Source organism: Ursus maritimus, unplaced genomic scaffold (assembly GCF_017311325.1).
Source record: "Ursus maritimus isolate PB19 unplaced genomic scaffold, ASM1731132v1 scaffold_6, whole genome shotgun sequence".
Classification (NCBI taxonomy): domain Eukaryota; kingdom Metazoa; phylum Chordata; class Mammalia; order Carnivora; family Ursidae; genus Ursus; species Ursus maritimus.
In genome coordinates, this window is record NW_024426774.1 from 56,975,473 (window position 1) to 56,992,496 (window position 17,024).

General features: G+C 33.8%; 1 protein-coding gene across 5 annotated transcripts in view; it reads right to left on the bottom strand.

The window, feature by feature from the left end:
• The window catches only part of EHBP1 (EH domain binding protein 1), a 327,617-nt gene that overhangs the window by 264,729 nt on the left and 45,864 nt on the right, over positions 1 to 17,024 (bottom strand). For all 5 annotated transcript variants that reach the window (XM_040623431.1, XM_040623432.1, XM_040623430.1 and 2 more), the window contains exon 3: positions 5,622 to 5,679. In XM_040623431.1, the coding sequence (XP_040479365.1) occupies positions 5,622 to 5,679 (58 nt within the window). The remainder of the gene's footprint in view (positions 1 to 5,621; positions 5,680 to 17,024) is intronic.

Here is a 17,024-nt window from a genome sequence, read left to right on the forward strand (position 1 = left end):
ATTACTAGAGTAATGTCCTTAATGATAGAAAAGGAGACAGACTGGCCTTTGTCAGTGATAATAGGAAAGAAGTTATATGAGTGCAGATGTGCGCCAGGAACAAATTTAACAGATGAGAAAACTGAGGCACAGATTGGCCCAAGATCACACAGCAAGTAAGTGGCAGATTTTGAATCTGAACCCACAAAATGGAACTGAGAAAGGATCGAGATCATGGAAATTTATGTCCATTCAAATCATATCATATCTTGTTAGTTAAAATACCACCATAAGAAATAGGTTTAGTAGCATTCTCCTCACTCCAATCCATAAATTGTCAATAATTCTCCCTCTATTTGCTCTCCATTGCCCTCCAGTCACAAAACTTCAGGTAAGGGAAGGGAAGTAAAGATTCACCACAACAGACTTAGCACACCATACCCAAAGGTAAAGAGCTGAGTGCTGTTGATTAAAAATTATCTCTAGAGACTCCTCTATTGCCCTGCCTATTTATGGAAATATGCCTATTGACAATCCTAGGACAAAAACTCCACGAAGTAAACAATCTCCATTTTGAAAAGTATATTTCTGCTTACCTTAGATAATCTTTAATCAAAACCCTGCTCTACATATTCTACATACTTAATCTTGAAGATTGATGACAATTCTCTATCATAAATGTCTGTGAGGATTTCTGTGTCATCTCATGTACTATGATGGTAGATCAGGCTATTCCTCTGGTCTCTTCAAACTCACCATCATTCTATTTTCATAGCCTCCCCATAGAATAAAAACATAAGAAGAGTATAATAACTGAACTCTCCTTATTAACCACAACAGAAAGATAAAGTATTTGTAAAATTCTTTTAAAAAATTGATTTATTCATTTGAGAAAGAAAGAATGTGTGCAAGTGGGGTAAGGGGAAGAGTGAGAGAATCTTCAAACTCCCCACTGAGCACAGAATCCATCTTGGGGCTCGATCTCATGACCCATGAGACCATGACCTGAGCCAAACGACAAGTGGGATATTCAACTGACTCAGCCACCCAGGGGCCCCCTTTTTGTAAAATTCTTAATGAAGAAATGACCATCAAAGAAATTTAGACCTGAAGATATCCTTAGGAGATCTAATGCAGATAAGGAAACTAAAGCAATTAAAGAGTAAACAGCTTGCCTGAACTAGTCATCAGTAGGAGAACCACCTCCATGATTTCCAAGTTCAGATTTTTTTACTTAACCAACATCATACCCAGCTCTATCCCTGATTCACACAGTAGTCAAGAAAATAGTTTTCTATCCCTAAGGTCTTAACATTTATTAGATGATATGGAGATGAAAAGCAGGTAATGCAGAGACTACCTAACAACTGGGCAAAGTTAGTAGATGGTAATGTCAGATCATTTCCTCAGGTACCCTAATGCTGGTCTTCTAAATGACCTCTTTCAATTCTCAGTCTTGGATCACAGAAACTAGATTGCTCAACAAACAAAAATACAATCTGCTCAACAAACTGAAATCTTTTTTCTTTTAATTAAAAAAAGATGTAAGGGTGTGCTAGTTCCCAAGTTGCTAGCATGCTGTCATTTTCTTACCATTCTAACCAGCATCTCTCTCCCCAGCAAAAAACGTCCAACTAAGTCAGAGATCTGGCTTTCTCTTATTCCTTTTAGAGACTGTACAACTTGACTAAGTTAGGACACTGTAACAAAATCAATTAGTCCAGCTGAGTAGCTGGCACTACCAGCTTTATAATGTTAGCTAATTACTACAGAGTAGGCAGAAAATAGGACCAAGTAAATTTTACTGGAGAGGAAACCAGGAATGCACACCGTAGCAAACATGAAAAAAAGTATTCCTATTTTCAAAGAGCTTACTACAACTTCCACCTCAAACGGAATTCAAGAAACTGAAGCTAGAAAAAGAATGAAAAGCCAAATATGGGTATAAATAGTGAGTACTAAATTGGGTAAAAATACCAATATGTGCAATAAACATCTAATTGTACAAATCCATGGGGACGTTAATTTAGGTTTTTAAGAACTTGATTAGAAAAAGCACATCACATTGGCAAAGATCAGCACTACAAGAACCGTGATCAGTTTCCATTGAGAGTAACAGAAAGGATTCTTTAGAAAATAATTAGGCACAGAAACACAAGTACAGCTGTTCAGCTTCTTTGTATAGTTAGGAAAGGCAGGTTATTTCTTTATTTGTCAGCATCCTAGTACAGATAATAGTACAAAGGATCAGACCACATTAACCAGTTCCCCTTATACAATTTTTCTCACTTTTTAATCATATGACAGATCGTTTGTCAAAGCAGGCCTAGGAAAAAGGTAACATTTCTCAATATAGGGTCCTAACCCTCAAAATGCCTTATTTTCTAACTATTTCATGTCACACCTTCCCTAAAAGACTTGTACCTAATATGGTACTGAATACAGACTAAACATTCACTTGTTATTTCTGATTCCTACAAAATAAAAATATTTCACTAAAAACTTATGGTTGTCAGTTGTTAAATAATTTTCAATTTATAAAACTGCATATACCTATATGTTTAAGATGTCACATATAAAGTTACCTTACAGTTGTTGCCATTAAGGCAAAGCTCTGCAACTGTACCTCCCCCTCCTGATATCACAGCACGTTGTAAAAGGCTGGAGCACAACCACAGAGCAAGAAGTAAAGGTGGTAATGCCATTAAAAAGCCTGTGAGGACTTTAAAGCTCTGATTTCCCTTTGGAATTCTCCTATCTTTCTGTGAGCTTAAATTTCTAGCTGGAAAGCCATATTTAAGGCAACATACTACTCTGCCATAATTTGGGGGGACTATCATAATTGTCCTGCTTCCTACTGTCCTATATTTTATTGAAAAATAACTTATTTAAGCATATACAAATTAACTGCATCCTGACAAAAATCTTTATTATAAATGCCATGACTTGAGGAGAAGAGGCAGGGAAGCTATATATTGTGTTAATTATCCACGGTAATTATTTTCTCAATAAAAAATGAGTCATCAATGAATTTTAATTATGTATTTAGCTATAAAAATAGACATGTGCCCAAAGAAAGTGAGCACTAAACTGAGAACTAAAGTTTAAATAAGGTAATATGCCTTATTTATTCTCCAATCTGACATTTATCTGCATCTCAGTTACAAGTTCCAATCTATCAATATAAAAAAAGATAGATAGAATCAGGGAAGAGAAATAACAAGCTATATGGATGACAAAAACCAAAACTGATCACTGTACAACTCAAACTCTTTCCAAAAACACAGTTAAAAGTAAATGGCCAATGATTGTAGAGATCTTCTTCCTCCTCAGTGACTTCAATGGGACTCAGCAGCAAATAATGTGTATTTTAAAGAAAAACCATCAGAAAATAGAACTGACTTTCAGAAGAAAAAAGTGGTACTAGTCTTTGGATTTAGTATAACCAATAGTTAATTTAAAAAAAATAGCTGGGGACACAAGTTTTTTTTAAAGAATTCCAAAATGTCATGGATTTCAAGTTTCTTAAGATTTAAAAAAAAAAAAAAACAGCTATTTGTTTAAAGTTTAGAATAATATTGTTATCATTTCTTTCATAATTTCTGGAACTGGATTTTTAGGTCCCCTTTTGGGTGTTCTGTACAATTTATAAAACAGCATTTCACATATGCATGAACATGCTATGCACTTGCTGTAAAGAGCTTAACACATTGTGGGTTCTCATATTTCAAAAGAAATACATCTATAATGTTTTAAGAGAAAACACAATGATTCTGAAATACACAGTAGGGATTTGAAATATAAAGAGCATCACAACTGGACAGTAGTCTAAGAAATAATCCCTTCTAGAAAATACTGTATTCTGAGAAAAATCAATCTGTAGCCTCATAAGTTTGGATTTCACCATCAGGATTCAATAAGTATTGGATATAATATGAAATATAATCTGGACCTAAAAGTTATCTGACTTTCAAAAATGCAATCAAATAAAGGTGTATTTAACTTCAAATATGGGTATGTATTCTGAATTGACCTATAATCTAAAGTATTTCACTGTATTTCATATTTTTTAGAAAATAATTAGTATCTAATTACTAAAAGGAGGCAATCACTTTCACTTGACAGCTAAAACACATAGGGTCTAACATTCATAGTTATAGTCATATTCATCTATCATACTTAAGTGGATGACCTTATATTGTTCCTTTCCACAAAAGCCTAAGACCCACTAGGCAAAAGTGACAAATGTCCAGCAAAACAGAGAAGACCCTAAGTCTACTTTCAGAACCCTTCCTCATAGCCATGTAAATGAATAAGAAAATATTATAGGCTCAAAATACAATGCCCCCAAACTATAAATATATGCTTGAAAAAGATGTTGTTCATGATATGATGCAATGGACCTTTCCTATGTGGCTGCTGGAAATACATTTAAAAGTTAAAAATGTACCAACACTATTACCCAGCAAATTCCATTCCTATGTATTTGCCCAAGAGAAATTAAAATATTTGTCCCCTAAAATACTGTTTCAGTAGTATTTATACCAGACTTATTCACAATAGTGAATATTCGGGATATTCACTAGAAATTAATCAAATCTTCAACAGGGGCATAAATAATCAAACTGCAGTATATTCACTTGATGGAATGCTACTCAATATTAAAAAAAAAAAACAACCAATATTCACAACAGCATGAATAAATCTCAAAAACATTATGTTGAGCAAAAGAAACCACACATAAAATAGGACTACTGTATGATTCCATTTACATGAAATTCAAAAACAGGCAAAACTAGTCTATGGTGATAGGAAAATCAGAATAGTGATTGCCTCTGAGAGTTGGGAATTAACTGGAAGAAGACACAAAGGAAAAAGTGATGAAAATAGTCTATATCCTAATAGGAGCACTAATAACACAAGTATATGTTGATCAAAACTCATTACATTGTATAATTAAGATCTATATGTAATTTTAGTTGAATAAAATTTGATAAGATGCCCCTGAAATATTAAAAATTCTGAAATTTAATTAAACAAATTAAAGGGAATAAATTTTTTCCTCACACAGGACTACTTATGGAAAAACCAATATCCACTAAACATGCTTATAGTTATTGTGTGCTTACAAAAATATTCACTGTTATTGAACATTTAAAAATTCTGTTCTACTCCCCACAAAGCTTTAAGTGCAAAAAATTTAAACCTTTGAAAAATCTAACTCTTTTCTGAACCCAGCAATGGACTCAGATAACTCATCATTTCTTAAGTTTGCCTTAATTTCATCCTCTTGGAATCTGAGTAAACAATCCCAGGTACAATTTTGTAAGTGTGGTACCTATTTAATCATTAATTCATGATTACCATTGTATAGAGAAGTTAAATAACAATGATGTTACTCCAGGCTACCACACCCAAGATCAGAACTCAGGTATCTGGCTCCCATTTTCAGAACTGCAGTTAAACAATCACAATGCCTGATCAATCATTTTAGTAGATTAGATAATTAGAAATAACCCAAAATATCAAGTAATATTTTAAAATATTCTATGCCGGGACCAGAGAAGCTTCATAATTTGACTAAAAGTTAAATGCAACATTTGGGTAAGAAATTTAGAAAAGAATTTAGAAAAGAGACAAACCTTAGAAGACTTCCTTCGGCTTCTTCTTGTCCAAACTACCACCAGTTTATCTGGTTGCCTGTCAAGCAAGAAAAAGATAAGGCATAACTTAAGTAATCTTATATCAAATTAATAAAGTTTAGTTCTAGTGCCTTTAAAAGGACAAAAATATCATCCACTTTTACATAGAGCAGTTATTCTTACAATAAATCTCTGTTATTCAAATATAGTAAATGTTGAATATAAATATCTAATTTAAATGACAAATATTTTATCCACATGTTTTTCTAAAAATCCTTTAGCAAGTGAATTCACTGGGACAAACCAAGTAAAATAAAATACTTAGAATTGGTAACTATTTTAAAAAGAAAAGCAAACATACATCTTTAAAAATTAATGCTATACATCTAACACATTATCTACTTCAATTTGGAGAAAATAGCATAAAAATGGCACTTCTAAAATAATTTAAATCTATGGGTTACACTTTATACCACTTTATACCTTTGCATCTCATATCTTACGAACAATGTTTGTGGTTTTCAAAACATTTTTATAGTCGACCATCTCAACAATCTTCATAAAAACAATACAGTACTAAAAATAAGTAAGGTATATACTCTTATTTCTATTTTATAAATTTAAAAAACTGGCAAAATAACTAATCAAAAGCTCTGGCAGAACCAAGTCTATAACACAGGTCTTTTAACTATTAGACCTTTCTTCTTTGCCTTCTGCTAATATAAAGTAAAAAGTAAAAAGCAAAAAAACAAAAACAAAAACAAAAAAACCTGTTTTCAGCTAATACAACTAAGCTCTCTTTAGTGCTGAGGGAAAAATCAAGATTATGATTATTAGCTATTTTCCTTATATTTTTATCTTTAAAAAATTGTACATAAAAGCTTTTTAACCAAGAAATGAATAATATACTCATCTTAGTGACCTTCACCACTTTCTATGTCTCACTTACTTTACCCAAAAATCCCTATCAACAGATGACCTGTCCTCTTATTTCATTTAATTAAATCCACACACACACACATATATATACACATACATAAAAGGCCACCAGTCATAAACTCCTTACCCAATGATTCACCTATTAACCTGTCCAAAGAGAGTTGTCCAATGAAAAAGTACTGAGGAACTGACGCAGAATGTAGCAGAGAAAAATAAAGTGATAAAAATATTTTAAAACAAGAGAGATAAAAGACAAATTGAGAAGTACATATGCCTAACAGAAATGCTAAAAGTTCAGAACAGTGGGAATAGCTAAGAAAACACTGAAGAGGTAAGGCTAAGAATACTCCAGACTGGAAGAGTCCTTAGATAGAAAGTATATATTAAAAACTAATGATGTACTGTATGTTGGCTAATTGAACTTAAATTTAAAAAAGGAATTATATCTTAATGAATAGGGTAATTAAAAATAAATCTAATATCTAGATACCGTACAAACTACAAAGCAGCAAGAATAAAGAGAAAAACGAAAAAAGAAAAGACAGGTTACCAACAAAGGAATCACTGGACTGATAGCAACTTCTCATTAGCAGCAACAGAGCCCAAAAGACAAGAAAGCTAACGATCTTCAAGTTGCTAAAGGAAAACAGCTGTCGCCCTTGAGTTTTTTTTTTTTTTTAAAGATTTTATTTATTTATTTGACAGAGAGACAGCCAGTGAGAGAGGGAACACAAGCAGGGGGGGTGGGAGAGGAAGAAGCAGGCTCCCAGCAGAAGAGCCTGATGCGGGGCTTGATCCCAGAACACCGGGATCACGCCCTGAGCCGAAGGCAGACACTTAACGACTGAGCCACCCAGGCGCCCTGCCCTTGAGTTTTATACTGGCTAAACTATCATTTAAGAAATGGTTTTAGACAGTTCCTGGCAAAGAGCAGATAGTCAATAAATATTTGCGTAAGGAAGGGGGAAAAGAAAGAAGAAATGGTTTTAGACATATGAAGACTAAGAGTTTACAATGCATAGATCCCAGTTAAACAAGGGAAGCAGTAGGATGCAAAAAGCAACATAAATATCATAAAATGTTAATGCTTGTTCATTTTAGCTGGTAGAACCCAAAGAAAAGCTAGACCAAAAACAGGAGGAAGGTTCTAATAATAAAACTGTTTGACTAAGGAGCCATCTAAACAAATGCACAATGTTTCTGGTGGTGATAATAACCAGCATCTTATAAATAGAAAAATGGTGGTTCTCCATCCAAGACTAAGCTTATTTCCGAGTGTGCATTAAAGATAACAGTTGTAAACTAAAACCAGTAGCTTGCTTTGGTGAGTCTTCCCACAGTGAGATGTTGGGAGCAATAGCCAGATGCAGAAGTGCTAAATTACAGATGAAATAGAAGAAAGTGTCTATGAAATATCAGAATGTTAACCTAAGAATCCGAACCAATGCAGAAACAAAACCTTGTTCAACACAGAGAGAAGCAGAATAGAACAAATAACAACGAAGATGGGGAGCAGTATAGTAATATAATAGATGGAGCTGGGAAGAAGATATGATCAATGCAGGCAGCTTAACAGTAGAGGAAACGAGTAGCCAATAAATGTAGGCTACCTTGTTTGAAAGTATTTATGGCTTGCTGGAACATTTTACCTAGATTACTACACTAACCTTTTCATCATGTTCTCATCTCCACATCTTCAGGCAACCCCAACTCTTAATTATATTTCTATGGTACTTCTTTAGAAATGCTACAAAATCGTACAGCTTTTCCTTGTTTTTTTATCCTATAGTTGTCTCTTACACTGAAGTTACTACAAACTGGTCCTTGCAGTTTGAATTTGACAGATTCATTTCACCATAAGAGTATTCCATTTTCTTTTACTTTGAACTTAAATTTTAAAAATCAGCTCTTACTTAAACGCTTTTAAGCAAAGTCCATGCTGTCCGGATTGCTAGACCCTCCACTATTACCTGACACCTGACCAGCTTCTATTTCGACCCTGTATACATTTGACCCTGTGACAACCTGACATGCAAAACAACATCCATATTCTTGAATGTTGTTTATAAGGCACTTCACCACCTGACTCTGGTCTACCTTTCTAGCTACAAATATCTGAACACATACTCCTTCAGTCTCTTCACATCTTTGCATGGTACTACCTTTCTTACCAAAATTTCCTCTTTCTCCCTTTTCTACCCGATAAATTCTTAATTCATTACTTCTCTGTGAAACCTTGACCACTGCTCACTTCTCCCCCATTCCATATTCCATAGCTCAGGCAGAGTTACCTGCTCCTACTGCTGTATTTCCAGTAATACCTTAAAAACATGTCTATCTAAATATTCGATATGCCCTATATTACATTTTTATTATTTCTATTTCCTCTACTACATTACAATCCTTTATCAACCACACCTTATCTTTATATTCCTAACAATTAATAAGAATTTGGTACAAGGTTGAGGCTCAATGAACATTTGCTGATGAATGAACCTTAAGTTTCCAGCAAGAATTCCCAACTGGTTAATTATAGTTGATGAGGTCCAACTACAGCCAGTAGCTATACAATACATCCTCTCTGCAGCTTACTTGAAATTTGCAGGGATTCTCACCTTCACTGCACATGGGAATCTGTTGGGAAGCTTTTAAAAATACTGATGCCTAGGTTCCACTCCTGGAGAATCTGATTTAATTGGTGTCATGTAGAGATTTTTTAAAATTCCTACAGGTGATTCTAATATGCAGCCAAAGTTGAGAACCACTGTTTTACAGGGAGACTGGTAAGCAATCCCTGTACCTCCTGACTTCAAACACTAGTGAGGTGTAAGTTGTGCCAGCAGTGGGGTTATCTCCCCCCTACCCCGGCCCCGACCCCACACATCATCCTAAGCCACCATTCAGGCCACCTGCACTGTTGCCTCCTCCTAACTCAGCTTCTCGGCACCTCCCTCCCCTCAACCATCCTGATCTCAGTGCTTCAGAACAGAGAAACCTTTTACCATAAAAAATCAGGAAGGGCGGTCTCCTAACCTAAATGTCTGAAGTTCCAAGAATGTAAATAAAACATAAATGACTTATCTGAGAATACCCCCAGAGACAACTAAACTTTTTTGTGCTTCTAAGTGATGTCCCATTTTTAAAATGTCTTTACTAGAAATCAGTCCACCTTTGCATTATCATAGGCAACATGACGCAGTGTTCTAAAATAAAGATGCTGTGACTTATTGTTCTCAATAGATGAGTACCAATAACCACACAATTAGCTGACCACAATTAATATTTTAAGCATCTATACTATACTAGACAAGAACATTTAAATATTTACATATGTGTACACAAGAGGCCAGGGACAGAGTGAGAGTGTCATCCAACTACCAAAGAACCTATAATTATACAACTTTCTACCCAAAAAGCCAAAACGTAAACCTGATGGAGCTCAGGTTTCTTAGAGAATTCAACAATCACATATTTAACATTTCTACCCCAGCCCCTAAGTTAAGTAACCAGGTAGGCCTACACATAATACATACACAGACATATAAATACAAACATACATAATTACATATGCAAACATTTTATACACATGCACATAAAATATACACACTGATGCACTTTCTTTGAAATCTATCTAAAGTGTTCCATTAAAAAAACTGAAGTCTTTTGGTGGGTTTATTCAGGGAAGAAAACTTTACAACACAAATTAAAATTTAAAAAAAAATAAATTTAACACCTCTAACCTACCCTCTGAGTCCTTAAACAGGAACAAGAATAAGCTAAATGTGAAGGTGGCAAGACTTGTCTCAAACTATGGTCCTGATATTAAAACCAGAGAGTAGGAAGGAGGAGAATAATGAGTGGAAAAAGGAAAATATAAGAGAGCCACAATGAACCAGAGTACAAAACAGTAAGCTGTATCTTTCTTTGGTCTGAAGCTAAATTTTGTGCCCTCCTCTTTTGCCACTAGTGAGCTTAAAGGTAAAAAAATATATATAAATAGATATAGATATAGGTATCTATCTATCTATCTATATATATTTCACTGAATGTCTATTATGTTCCTGGCACTGTGCTGAGCAATGGAGATACAAAGATAAAAGAAAATAAACCTCGATCCTCTAAAAGTTTACAAACCAGTAGAGAGACAAGCAAGTACACAAAGTACCCCATTTCTAGCACAACCTTGAGGAACACAGAGAAGACAATAAAACCTTACGCAGAGAAAGCTCTACTTATATTTATCTCAGGAAATATGCACACTGACAAAAAGAGCCTACCCAACCACTGAGATTACTTATTTAAAATTTATTTTTAAACCTGTAATTTATGACACCTTAAATATAAAATCCGACAAAAGATGAGTGACTAATACAGTACATCTGTCTACTACAAAATTATAAAGCCATTTAATATATTTTCTAACAACATTGACAAGCATGGGACTATGCTTAGGATATCATGTTAAGTTTATTTAATACAGATTAAAAATTTTTTCCTATACTCTATAATGAAAGAAGATACCAGGAAGAAATATCTCAAAATGCTACTGTGGCCACTATTAGAAAGCAAAATTACATGTCATTTTAAAGATATACTTTTCTTTATTTTCTGCAATGCATTTATATTACTTTATGCTGGAGAGCTATTTAAATGTGGGGGGGGCTGTTATTTAAAATAAAACAACCCTTTTAAGTTTAGAATTAAGTATGAACAGAGTTAAACAATTTCTTAAATTTTACCTTGACACTCCACTATGGTCCAAACAATAACAATATGACAAATACTTATCAGATCACTCTTTCTCCTCTACATCAATCAAAATTCCCCTTTCTCCAGGGTAAGTACCTTAGGAGGGTACTGAAAGGAAAGAAATTGGAGGAAACAATTTGCATTAATCTAAGAGATATGAATTTGTAAAAGAAGACCCTTCCAAAGCGACACAGTATAGAGGAGAGCATACTAGCACAGAGGAAATGTATTTTTCCTAGTTCTGTCGCTGAGTAACCTTCAGAATTCGTCTCCATTTCTCTGGGCCTATTCCCTAATTTATCAAATGAAGAAATGACTAAGATTTCAGCTAGTTCTACACTTGATCTTAGCCAAAAGGCCGAGAACCGATAGATTTCAGCTAGTTCTAAAACACAGTGGTTCAATGACTGTAAGATTAAATGACTATAATTGACTAAATATTTGGTGGTTTAAAATGAAATGAGAAATTCAGGAATAGGGTAAAGAATTTATGGCATGAAATCACTTGCCTCCTGTTTTCTTATAATCTAGAGCTAGCTAATATTATTAACTTTGAGTAACAATATGAAAGGGGAAGTAATATTTTTTAGCAGAACAGTAAACTGACCACCAAAGATTCATGCTCCCTGTCCAAAGCGCAGTGTTAGTTTTGGGAGGTGCTGCAAGAAGCCCCTCAACTGACCCCACCCACCACCTCTACCACCATCAGGTTGGCATTGAAATGGAGCCACATGATACTTCTTACCACTGGAATGTGAGAAGTTATTGGTATCACTTCTGGAGTAAAACGGGTAATAAACAGTATGCCTTCTCCATGCCAGTTGAATAGAGAGGATTCCAGAATGCAGAGGAAGGCACAGTCATAAGATAAAAGGTTTCTGGGCTCCCAGCTGACCACATGGAAGCCAGTCAACCTGGAATACCCTCTCTAGACTGAGATGTGAGCAAGAAATTAACTTTTATTAGGTTAAACCACTTGGATTTCTGGGTGTGTCTGCTATAGTAACTCAACATTCTAGAAAATTCGGTAATTTAAAAATACACATACATAATAATAAAACAGTTGCTATCTTGTATTAAGTTTTCTTTGCAAAGTACTGAGACCAAATTTAACCTTTTTATGTACTACTGGTTTTCATTTATATGAAATTGATGCTTCCAAAGATAAAAGACAGCTATAACTCAAAACCTAGTAATTAATATTTAAGCCCCTGAGCTTTTCCTAGATTAAAAATAAGGAACCATAAGTCTTTAGAACACAAAAGTACAACATATTTCTGCCACCACAGAATCCAGGATGTGTTTGCAATAAGAAAAAGAGAGCTCAAAATATTAATCCTGTAGTTAATGTGAATAGCCACTTCACTAAATAACAAGGTTATTCTTTTTAGGGGAAAGGGCTCTTAGCCATAACTGAACATTTCATGGTGGGATGCTGTGAATATTGAAACAAAAGGGAGAAATTGTCTTATCACAGAAGTACTCTAACTTTAGTATTTCTCAAGTAATTATTTTTATCCTTCAGTAGGTACATCTGCCTCCTACTGTATTATAACTGCTGTAGCTCCAGTTAATTATATTCCTTTATGCTTACTTCACAGGAGTTATTTAGCAAGCTGTAATAATTAATTCAATAGGAAGAAAATTATACAAGATGAAGTACTCATATATAGGATATATTTCTTTTCTGTAAAAATGAAAGGATAGTTCTAATAACAGGAGCTGTAAATCTTTGTCACTTAAATAAAACCACTTTTTTAAAATTATATTTTTGCATCTTCCTACTGTCTTTAAAACATTTTCACAGAGTGACTGCTTTTGGTCAAAAATATTTAACTGGTGATGCCCATGGACTTTTGCTGACAGAAATTTCTAATACCTATATATCAGTATTTAGAGACAGCACCAGTCAAACTGAGGAGGTGCGGTTTGGCATTCTTGAACTGAGTACACTTTTTAACAGGCCACCAAAAAAAAAATATATATATATATATATATATTTTTCTTTTTTGCTGTACTATTCAACAGTACAAAGGGTTTATCATTTTTTAATACAAGGTTATTTCTGAGACAAATAGCATTATAAGTAATCACTACTGTATCATGTGTGCAATATTGGTCTTCCCTCCTATTTTATTGTTTTACGGAAATCACCCACACCACTTCTTTTAATTTAGCATATTTTTACTCTTCTTTTCTTACAGGCTTGTTGGAACAAACCTCACATGTCAAGAAATTCAGATCAATCCAGAGGTTAAGTATCTGACTAATCTCCCAGGATGACAGTTTTTTAAAAAGTCTCAATATGTCACCAATGCCACAGGCCTAGAAAAAAAAATTCCAAATGGAGCAGAACACTGGTGGACTACAGGGGAAAAAGGAACTAATGAATCACCAACGTTCAACTGTTCTCAGAGGAATTTTGAGAGGCTGACAGAAAAATTTAGGAATAATAATCACATATATAGGTGGGAAAACGGCAAAAAAAACCAGCATATTTTAACACAAGAAAAATCAAAAGAAAGGCAATGTGATAATACCACAGTGCTCAGCTGCAAACAACACTAGGTCATAACAATGAATTCTGATCTAACTCTTGTAAAGCTGGCTGGAAAATAGGAAGGATGGTAAAAACGAAGGGTTAGGTTGCTTCAGGGAGGAGGTGGTATAACAGCTAAATCCTCACTGATCACGTTAAGAAGCTATAAAGTCTAAAATCAAAAATAAATTTTTTTTAAGTTAGAAGTATGTTATTGAACAATGAAATACCATTCATACCCACACTGGGAAGTTTATATTCAAAAAGATAGATAATAAGTATTGGCAAAGATATGATGAAAATGAAACCCTCACACAATGCTGATGGGATTGTAAAAGGGTACATCTGCTGTGGAAAAGCTGAGTAATTCTTCAAAAAGTTAAACATAGACTTATCATAAGATCCAGTAATTTTACTCCTAGATATATACCCAAAAACTTGTACACGAATGTTGATGGCAGCATTATCCATAACAGCCAAAAAATGAAAACAACTGAAATGCCCACCAACTGATGAATGGATAAACAAAATGTGGTATATCCATTCAACGGAATATTATTCAGCCATACAAAGGAATGACATACTGATACAAGTTACAACATGGATGAACCTAGAAAACATTACACTAAGTGAAATAAGCCAGACACCAAAGGTCACTTATTGTATAACTTCATTTATATGAAATGACCATAATAGGCAAATTCATAGAGACAAAAGTAGACTCATGATTGCCAGAGGCTTGGAAAGGGGAGTAAAGACAGGGATGACTATTAAGAGGAACAGGATTTCTTTTTTGGGTGATGAAAATATTCTGATCGAGCCCCACATCAGGCTCCTCCGCTATGAGCCTGCTTCTTCCTCTCCCACTCCCCCTGCTTGTGTTCCCTCTCTCGCTGGCTGTCTCTATCTCTGTTGAATAAATAAATAAAATCTTTAAAAAAAAAAAAAAATATTCTGAACTAGATAGTGATGATATATGCACAACTCTCTGAATATACTAAACACCACTGATTGTACATTTATAAAGGGGTAAATTTTTAAGAGTTTAAATAAGACTAGTAAGAATAAAGGCAAGAAAGGGTTGAATAAATGCTAAGTGGTTATATACAAGAAAACAGTCATTACTTTGAAGATCTTCCTTATTCACAAAAAGGACTCCAAATTAACCACTGCCAAGAATAATAACCCATCCTCAAAAGATTCACCACCATGAGGATATTTTTAAAAAGAAGAACAGCAAATACCTGCATAGCATATCATGTGTTTAAGACAGTGTCTTAAGTGTCCTACATATACTAACTCATTTAAAGTTCACAAAAACCCCACAAGTAGGTAATAAGGTGCTGCACTGCCCAACACTAGAAGGTGTCATTCACATCCTCTATGAACTGCCTCACAATCTGAATAGATATTAATATCCCTATTTTACAAATAAGGAAACTAAGACATAAATAAGTTAAGAAGTTTAAGAAGTTTTGCCAAGGTGACTCTAATAGTAAGTAGAAACTAAGATCTGAAATGAGGCAGTTTGGCACCAGAGTCCATGCTCCTAATCCACTACCTATACTGACAAATACACTGTAGCCTCTATAGCGAATCTCAAAGATTTTCCAAACAGCATTAATATCTTTGAGAGGTTATACTTGAAAGTATAATACTTATTTAAAAGCATAGATTTTCACCTGTTTGTAGAAATTAGTTACATTAGTCACAAACTTCATATTATGTTTATAACATCTAACCTATCTGAACATTATCCAGGAATGAAAGTTAGATTTGTTTTTAAGACTGCTATTCGACCTTTCACAAGGAATACATATGCATGTTATTATTTGGTCTGTGATTTTATCTTTGCCTCTCAGATTGTCCTAACTTTTTGTTTAAATAGAAAATTCATTTCTGGTTGTTGTAAAATAAATTAATTTGCTTCACTATAAAGCTAATTTTTGGCTATCTTGATATCATTTCTTCTCTCTATAAAGTTTAATCTGATAAATTATAATAGTAATCACAAAAGAACTTTAAAAAAATCAAACAGGATTAAAAAGTAGTGAATATTTAAAATTATTTATCATCTCACGTGGCAAAAGTACTGTGATCCAAGTCCTTTGAGCAGATGTCTCTCCAAGCCACTGCCACACAGTGATGAGTAAAATTTAAGCACTCTAGAATTTGGCATGTGACTGACAGGGTAGAGAATTACTATATGTGCCTTAATGTAAGGTGAGATGCTTTTTTTTTTTTTTAAGGAAGAAATTGCCTATTTATATCCTTACAACTCTTTTAATTATTTTGAACAAAGTACTGGCTAGAGAAGACACACCAGCTCAAAATAAACCCAATCAATATTAACTTTAAATGCTTAGGTGGCTCTACTAAGAGAATAGGTTTAAATGGGTTTAAATGGATTAAAGAATATTTAAGCAATTTAGTAATTGTTCCTAGAAGAATGATTTCTCAGATGCAGAGGGAATGTCACTTATATAAACAAGCTTTTTATTTAAAAAACTATAAAAGTAGTAGAATACTACTATGTAGAAATCCAAATATATACATATGTGGTCAATGAGAACAATAAGTTATTTTAATGTTTCATTATTTAATGTCATTTACTTGTAGCCTGGGATAATGTTTCCAATGACATTACTATAACCAGAATCAAAGAGTGCTGTATCTCAAAGAGAGAGGCAGAAGTGAAATAAGCTCTATGAAAATTAGTCTAGATGACTCAAAAAGTAGCTCCAGTAAGGATGAAGATATTGATGTCAAAGACAAACAGAGTTTGAAAAAATAAATACTTTATAAGAAGCATTACAACTAAATGCAACATGTGCTCTTAAATTGAATCCTGCACCAGAAAAAAATTTTTTTCTTTTGTTATAAAGGACATAATTGCAAAAATTGGTGAAATCTGAATAAGGTCTCTATATTAGATAATAGTATTGAACCAGTGTTAATTTCCTGATTTTGATTACTGTGTTGTATTTATGTAAGAAACTGTGTTTTTAAGAAATACACATTGAAGGATTTAGAAATACAGAGTCATCATAAAATCTATAATTCCTTCTCAAATGAGTCAGAAAAAATGTATGTATATGCATAAACACAGATACATTTACACAGGGAACAATAAAGCAAATAAGGCAACTAGATGAGTATGAGAATACTTTGCACCA